The 9,308-nt window shown below is 34.3% G+C and overlaps 1 protein-coding gene across 5 annotated transcripts in view; it reads right to left on the bottom strand.

Annotated features, from left to right (window-relative positions):
• Positions 1–324: 324 nt before the first annotated feature.
• Positions 325–9,308, bottom strand: part of LOC101427525 (zinc finger protein 565-like) — a 43,532-nt gene continuing 34,548 nt past the window's right edge. For all 5 annotated transcript variants that reach the window (XM_058301488.1, XM_012522861.3, XM_071216607.1 and 2 more), the window contains exon 5: positions 325–5,385. In XM_058301488.1, coding sequence (XP_058157471.1) covers positions 4,145–5,385 — 1,241 coding nt within the window. In that variant the 3' untranslated portion in view covers positions 325–4,144. The remainder of the gene's footprint in view (positions 5,386–9,308) is intronic.

Below are 9,308 nucleotides of genomic sequence, written 5' to 3'. Positions count from 1 at the left end.
TTTTTTATGTCTTCAAAGAAGTTTTAGGTCACAGTAAAGCCACATATAGAATGTAGGGGATAGGTTCAAACTTTAGCTGTTCGTAGGACTGAACTTTAGCCAGCTGAATTTACTAATCAGTAGCTGAAATCAGTGCCCAACCATCTCTTCCTCCCCCATAAAGTGGTACCAACTCAAGGGTTCACCAATAAATGGATAAACAAAATGTGGTATATACACAAAAATAGAATATTACTCAGCCATAAAAAGGAATGAAGTTCAGAACCATTATAACATGGACCTTGAAGACTTGATGTTGAGTGAAATAAGCCAGACACAAAGAGAAATGTTATATGATCTCACTTTTATGAATTATCTAGCATAACATATAAATTTATATGTTACTACGGAGATGGGGAGGGGAAAAAGTTATTGCTTTACTGGATTTCAGTTTAAGGTGATGACAAAGTTGGGGTAATGGATGTTGGTGATAGAAGCACAATATTTTGAGTGTAACACTACTGAATCATACACTTGAAAGTAGTTAAAATGGGAAATTTTGAGTTGCATATATGTTACTACAATAAAAAGTTTTAAAAATGAAGAGGCAATTAAAAACATAAGAAAGCATAAAAAGTATTTTAAAAATGACTAGGTACATTTACATTTGAAAAATAACCAAATAAAATTTCTAGGAAAACAAAGAATGATATTAAATTCTATGGAAGTATTATATAGCAGATGAGATTTAGCTGAAGAAGAGATTAGTGAATTGCAAAACAGACTTAAAAATTATAAAGAAGGCAGCAAACAGGGCAAAGAAAAGACGTTAAAAATGAAAAAAAGCTAAGACACATGGAGAAGAGATTGTGAAGGTCCAATAGATATTTAATTGTAGTTCCCAAGTAGACAAAAATGCAAATGGTGAAAAGCAATTATCTTAGATTTCTACAGAATTGAAAGACAAGAATCTTTAGACCCAAAATTTACAAAGAATCCTAAATGGTAAAATAAAAAATTAGGCCACATCTAAACATCAGTTATTATAGCTATCAAAATTTTGCATACGCTGCCTCAGCAACCATCTGACTTTGGCTAAGCCAGTGACCTTTGGCATAGTAAGCAGCTTTCCAGCCCTGGGGCATAAATCCACAAGAGCCCAAACCCATATCTTTAGGCACCACCCACACACCTCAACCAAAAACCATAGTTGTCCTCAAATGATAAGCTAACCCTCCCCACTGCCCTTGGACCCCCAGTCCCTCTCCTTTTTCACCACACACATTTACTTTAAGCTAACCAATCCTTGATTCCTGTGGGACCCTGGACCACAATAAAGGCAAAAGACCAAGGGCCCCTCTTGCTCTGCTAGTGTGCACCCTGCTCATTGGTTGACCCCTCATGATACCCCTCTCTCTGAATCCTGTAACAATATTTTCTCATGCATTATGGCCTCAGTTTTCCATTGTGTCACACCTGACTTCTACCTGGACTCAAATTTAAAATACAAATTAACTTTTTAATTCAGAACAACAGTGATACTAAAACAGCATACACACATTAAAGGAGAACTCTATAGTGTTTTTTGGTGCATACAGGCATATCCAGGGAGGATAAATATGAAATTAATGGTGGTTGTCTCTGGGACAAGCAGGAATTATAGCGTTAAGTAGAAAAGTAAGTAAAAATGAACAGAACGAGAAAAACATGAAAGAAAATTAAACTGATAGAATGTTAATTTGATGTAGTAGGTACATGCCTATCTTAATGTATTACCCTCTGTGTTCATAATCTCCCAATGAAATAGAATTTAACTGAAAAAAATCTGAATATAAAACAAAAAGTGATATTTTGTTTAACCACGGTGTGGGGAATATTTCTAAAATAAAGATGAAGTGAGAAACCACAAAGGAAGAAAAACATACATTACTAAATACAATGTAAATATATATACTTTTATAATATGCACATACACATGTATACACCTGCAAAAATATATAGTAAATGATACTAAAGGTAAAGTGAAAAAACTTACAATAAATATAAAAGATAATATTCAAAATATAGCTTTTATACAGTAAGGCCAAGAAACAAATGAATGCTATGTAAATGTTAAGAACAATAAAGCTCCATTTGATACTGATGTAGCATTTGCTTTGCGGGTGCTATCTGTGAACACAGATTTTCTCAACACTATTGGCATTTTGAGCCAGATAATTCTTTGTGGTGGTGGTAGGGGGTCAGTCCTGTGCATTTTAGGATGTTTATCAGCAACCCTAGTCTCTACCCAGTAGATGCCTGTAGCATATCTACCACTCCCCCAAGTTTTAACAACCAAAAATGTCTCCAGACATTGCCAAATGTCACCTGAGGGGGGAAATCACCCCCATTTGAGAACCACTGGCCTAGCATTTTTAAAAGGACATGGAAGCCTTGTAAAATGGGCTATTTCATTCCCTCAAGGAGTCTTCTGTAAAATTACCTGATTCTAATATCTAAGACAAACATCTCTAAAGGTTTTTTTTATTCTGTTAATTGCTGCTTCCAAGTCTTTCATATCTTCTTGAATTAGATTTGATGACATATTTGTCTAGAAGGGTAAATGTTTTCTCTTTTTCAAATTTGTTTAATAAAGTTACTGTAGTTTTTAAAACAATTTCCATCACATCTGCAGTTATGGTTCTTTTTACTCTTAATGCTGTAGAGATATGATCCATTTTTTCTTGATAGGATAGTCTAGTCTAGCAAATGCAAATAAACTGGATTTTGTCTATTCTTTATTTCTTGAATTTTTCCTTTCATATTTACTAGGTCCTTCCAACTATTTCATGTTTGTTTTTTGTATTTTTTCCTAGTTTCCTGAGTTAAACGCATATTACTTAATTCAATAAATAGTAATTCAGTACTAAGAGCTGAGGATACAGCATGAAATAACTTTCCATGACTTAATATAATGTATGCATTAACTTCTCCAGAAAAACAGCCTTGTCCACATCCTATAGGCTTGCTCTATTAGGGGCTCATTGCCACTCCCCTCAAGAGTCTATTTCAGTTTTGATTTTTAAAATCAAACAATTATGCATACAGATATTACTAATTTCCAAAAGCTTAGACTTTTTGGGCATCCACAATTACTGCAGAAAATAAAAAACTTTTGCTTTTAGAGATTTGATAAAGCAACATCACTTCACAAAATACCTTCATTAAGTGCTATACCCTTAACAACTCCACATTTACTATACATTAGATTATATTTTCTCCCAGTATAAATTTGCTGAAGTAGCAAAAAAGATAAGATTCAAATAAAGGCCTTCTCATATCCAATACATCCTGGAGTTAACTTTCTTATCTGCAGTAAAAGACAAAAAGCTTTCCTATATTAATTAAACATAAAGGATTCTCTGCTCATCTTCATTGCCTAACATTACCAGTTATAGTTTTATTAACTGCCAAAATTGGGGACATGTGACAGACAATATGTGGATTAAAATATTTAATTCCATCCAGTTTACAAACAACATTGGAAGAGCAAGTACATTACCTACCCATCATAAGATAAGGTATGTAACATAGGAAAGAGTTCTCCCAAGTTTAATAGAAAGTCTAAATTGTAACAGAATTGTCTTCTACATTAAAATATTATTTACCCAGAATAAGTTTCTGATGTTGAATGTAAATACAAAGCAAATGGGATTGCCATACGTATATGATTTTCCTCTAATGTAAATTCATTAACATTACAGAGCTGAATCATTAAAAGTGGAAGCTTCCCTATATAATACTGAATAAAAAAAGTTTTTTAGGATTCCTTAGATTCCTAGAGTTTCCTACCATTATGAATCATGTAATCCTGAATAGGTCTGAGACATGAATAAAAGCTGACATAGTTCATAAAAAGGTTTCAATAGGTGAAACATGACTTAAATCTTCCCACATTGCTTACATTCATAAATCTTTTATTCCTCCAGTATGTATCTGAGATGTTTATGTTTGGAACTCAACACTAACAGCCTCCCCACATTTCTTACATACATAGTGTTTCTAGTGAGTATACATTTTCTCATGTTAAGTGTGAGCACTCAGCAAAGGCTTTTCTAAAATTTTGTATTCAGAATTACAAGTGTGAATTATCTGTTGTAAAGTTGTAAGCCACCATTAAAGACCTCTATACCTTGCTTACATTCATAGGTGGTTGTTTTTCCCTAATATGAATTCTCTGATGACTGACTTTAGAGCTCCAGATGAAGGGCTTCCTGAATTCCTTACATATATAAGGGTTTTCACTAGCATGAATTTTCTGATGTCGAGTAAGATGTGATTGTTGAATAAAAGCCTCCCCACATTCCTTACATTTATAAGGTTTTTCACCACTGTGAATTCTCTGATGTTGAACAAGGTGTGAACAATGACTGAAGGCCTTCCCACAGTCCTTACATTCATAGGGTCTCTCGCCAGTATGTGTTCTCTGATGCTGAGTAAGTTCAGAGCCACAACTAAAGGCCTTCTCACAATCCTTACATTCATATGGTTTCTCACCAGTATGAACTCTTAGATGTCGAATAAGATGTGACAGCTGAATAAAAGCCTTCCCACATTCCCTACATTCATAGGGTTTCTCACCAGAATGAATTTTCTGATGTCGAGCAAGCTGTGAAGCATGTCTAAAAGCCTTCCCACATTCCTTACAATCATAAGGCTTTTCTCCAGTATGAATTCTCTGATGTTGAACAAGGTGTGAACAATGACTGAAGGCCTTCCCACAGTCCTTACACTCATAGGGTCTCTCGCCAGTATGCGTTCTCTGATGCTGAGTAAGTTCTGAGCCACAACTAAAGGCCTTCTCACAATCCTTACATTCATATGGTTTCTCACCAGTATGAACTCTTAGATGTCGAATAAGATGTGATAGCTGAATAAAAGCCTTCCCACATTCTCTACATTCATAGGGTTTCTCACCAGTATGAATTTTCTGATGTCGATTAAGTTGTGAGCCATGACCAAAGGCCTTCTCACATTGTGTACATTTATAGGGTTTCTCTCCAGTATGAATTCTCTGATGTCGAGTAAGCTGTGACTTACAACTAAAAGTCTTCTTACATTCCTTACATTCATATGGTCTTTTGTTGCTGTGAATTCTCTGATGCAGTTCTTGAGAATTCTTATGAGAAAGCTTATGAATATGTGCTCCTGCTGGGTGCTGGCTAAAAGTAGGAATTTTTTCATAGATGATTTTCCCTTGTCTGAAATATCCCTCCTCAGTTGCTGGTTGTTTTCCATAAAGACCTCTGAAATTGGCTCCATCAAGGCTGTGGTTTTTTATTCTTTCTATTATACAACATTGGAATGATTCTTTTTCAAAAATACTCTTTTTCAGAAATAACTTATTATCACACATGCACTGCAAATCTGAAAAATAACAAGAAAATACGCATATCATTTTTCTGTTCCATGAAAAATAAAATTGCTATGGCAGAAACTGGAGATAAGTGAAAACAATGCTTTATTTATCTATACAAGTAAATGCTTAAAACATTATCAGATATTGAGGACAGAAAATCAGGGAGAGGAATAAAAAATGTTTATGGTGCTAAATAAATCTATGATGAGTGTATTATCAGAAAGCCATGAATACTATATAGTGTATTTACAGGAATTTTAAACTACTATATGCTTGTACTATAACATGACAGAGAGATGAGAGGAGGAATTCAGTGAGAGTTCCAGCAATGGTAAAGTAGAATAGATTGGTTCAGAGAGGATACATCACTGAGTTGCACAGGGAAAAAGACCAGACTCAGTTAAGTAGACCATAATTCCAACTCTATTTCCTTTAGTCTTAAGCAAATTATTTAACTAACTTGAACCCACAGTTTTTCATGTGTTAGTGGATAAAATTTTTATGGAATTGAGGATTAAGACTAAAGGTTCTTGGCAAAATATAAGTGTTCAATAAGTAGTATTTATTTTTATTTTTTTATTAGAGAAGTTGTGCATAAAATACAGGACGCCCATACACTGCCCCACCACAAACATCTTGGTGTGGAACATTTGTTACAATTAATGATAGCAGTTTTTATAATTGTATTAACTTGTTAACAGTAGTTACCTTTGCTATCATTTATGGAAGATTATCAAAATAGTACAATTAACTATTGTCCAGTTTACATTAGATATATTTTTCCCATATATCACACTATTAATACCTTGTATTAGTGTCATATATTTGTTATAATTTATAAAAGAACATTCTTATACCTGTACTATTAACTATAGTCCATTGTTTAAAATAATGTTCACAGCATTATACAGTCCTGTTTTGTCTTTTAATTTTTATTCTAGTAACATATACAACCTGAAGTTTCCCCCTTTTAACCACAATCACCTATATATTTCAGTGCTGTTAATTACACTTGCAATAATGTGTCACTATCACCACTATCCATTTCCAAACCTTTATAATCAACCAAAATAGAAATTCTGTACAAATTAAGCACCAACTCCCCATTCTCTAACTCCAGTCTATCCCCTGGTAACCTATACTCTAAATTCTAACTCTATGAGTTTGCTTATTATATATATATATAAAACACAAATGAGATCATTCAAGATTTGTACTTTTGTGTCTGGCTTATTTCACTCAGCATAAGGTACTCAAACTCCATTCACGTCACATGCATCAGGACTTCATTACTTTTTATATTTCATTGGAATTATATTTCATTGTATTAGTAGTATTAGTTGCTAAACTATAGAAGTTTGACAACAATGAGAATTATGCAATGCACATTATTTTATTTAGATCCATCTCTCACATGCACTACTGTACCTCAGTAAATGGTAGTTATTAATCTTATTACAGCAGAATTGGGAAAAATACTGAAGGAATGTGGATTGAGGACATTAAAATAGGTTCCCTCAGGAATAGTATCATCCAGAAAAGTAAAAATCATTCAAGTTATTCTCTTGTTCTTTCCTGAAATCCACTGACAATACCACTTTTTCACAGACCATCACCTATGTCTTGTTCTCATTTTTGCTTATTCAGCTTTTACTTTTTGATCTATCACTATAAATCTTGAATCAATCCCCAACTCTGTTTTAACCCAATGCTCTACTTTCGCTGTGTCTGTACCTGAGTACCTGAACATCGTTGGGAAAATACATACCACTAAGATAAACAGTCCCTTTTCAATATAAGAACACAACTCCAAATTGTGGCCTCAGCACTGACCAGCAATTTTACTTCATTTTCTTGATCAATTAAAATCCATGAAGTAGAGACATAGGATGTACAAGTTTCCCTATAGAAGAAAGCCCAGAAAGAAATCCAAGTTTTCATAGGATCTTAGTATGTGACACATTTGGAGGCAGAGGATGGAATATTCAAGTAAATAAAGGTGGGAAATGGTGACTTAAAAAAAATATTTCTTACTTCATACCATATACATAATTAAACTGTAGATGATTAAAAACCTTACTATAAAAATAATTTTTAAAAACCATTAAAAGACAATTTAAGATCTGAATTAAAATGTTATATAAAAATGTTGCAAGCACTTCCATTTTTAAAATGGAACAATACAAGGATACTCACATGTACTGCTCTTACTCCAATTATACTGGAGGTTCTAGTAAATGTAATAAAATAAGAAAAAATAAAAATTCAGAAAAAGAAATAACTGTCAATAGAATAGAAAAGAAGTGATGGTAGGGAAAAAAGGGCAAATTTATTTAGAATTAACACAGGGAGTGGACTCCCCCTACCAAGTATAAAACCTATAATCACCCATAAAGTACATATACATATATCAATACATAGTGTACAGAAAGTTATAGAACTAAGTGTGGAATTAGAATGGACATAAGACAAAGATTAAGTGAAAATAGGATGCTGTATACACTGATTGTATGTATATATGTGTGTGTATGTAGTAGTAAACAAAAATACAAATAAACCAAACCAGAACAATACTGCAGATTTTCTATGGGTATTTGTATATAGTGCAATGGAATAGAAAAAGGTCTGTAAAGGAGTGTATCACAAGTAACAGGGAAGCGGACTTGGCCCAATGGATAGGGCATCTGCCTACCACTTGGGAGGTTCGTGGTTCAAACCCCAGCCTCCTTGACCCGTGTGGAGCTGGCCCATGCATAGCGCTGATGCATGCAAGGAGTGCCGTGCCACACAGGGGTGTCCCCCGCATAGGGGAGTCCCACGCACAAAGAGTGCGCACCATAAGGAGCCGCCCAGCGTGAAAAAAAGTGCAGCCTGCCCAAGAATGGTGCCGCACACACGGAGAGCTGACACAACAAGATGACGCAACAAAAAGAAGAAGCACAGATTCCCAGTCCACTGATAAGGATAGAGGCAGTCACAGAAGAACACACAGCGAATAGACACAGAGAGCAGACAACTGGGAGAGAGGGGGAAAGGGAGAGAAATAAAAATAATAATAAATCTTTAAATAAACAAACAGGTAACAGTGGTTTCTATGCAAGGAAAGTGGCATGGCAGGGAGGTGGTAAAGGTGAACTTCAAACTTAGATTTTAATGTACTTTTAAATATAAAATATTTAAAAGTAAAATATGCAAATATTAATTAGTCTCTTTTAGTGCAGGCCCTTACCAGTACAATTGTTTAAACATTTTGTGGGCTATTTACTAAGTATACTCTACTCCATGCTCCAAAAAGTATACTCATTAAGATAATTTATTTTCAAGATGTGCCCCTTTTTTGTGATGCTTTGGGAGACTAAATTTCCATAAGACCATGACTTTAAGTTTCTAGAAAACTTCTGCTCAGTTTATACTACTTTTTTCAGAGGTTTTAATAAAAATCTTAACAGTCATATCCTTGATCTTTATGTTGAGTCCATCTTTCTGACAGTGTTGTGGCTGCATATTTAGATGTATTTATTCCACTGAGACTTTAATTTTCATCTAAAAGGGCTTAGCTACATAAATTGCTCTATATGTACACCTGGAATACCATGAAGACATTAAGAATGATCTAAATCTTTTATTGCCTTGGAAGTCTACAAAACAGTTGTATATGGTAGATTAAGAGTGTTATTAGCCAAAATTCTCCACCCCTACTTTGCAATGTGACTTTGAAGCTCCTCTCATTAAAAGTTAGAGACTATTTCTCTACTCCAGAATCCAGGCTAGACTTGAGACTTGCTTTGTCTAAGAGAATGTGGCCAAAGAGTCATGTGTCAGTATACACCTAGGACTCAAGGAATTTGTGTGTTTCCATTCTCTCTCTTGAAACATAACTCTGCCATAGTAATATGGTACTATAAAACATAATGAACCCTATTGTAAATGA

This window comes from Dasypus novemcinctus, chromosome 8 (genome assembly GCF_030445035.2).
Source record: "Dasypus novemcinctus isolate mDasNov1 chromosome 8, mDasNov1.1.hap2, whole genome shotgun sequence".
NCBI classification, from domain to species: domain Eukaryota; kingdom Metazoa; phylum Chordata; class Mammalia; order Cingulata; family Dasypodidae; genus Dasypus; species Dasypus novemcinctus.
Note: the sequence above shows the minus strand (reverse complement) of the source record. Positions and strands in the feature narration are given on the sequence as shown.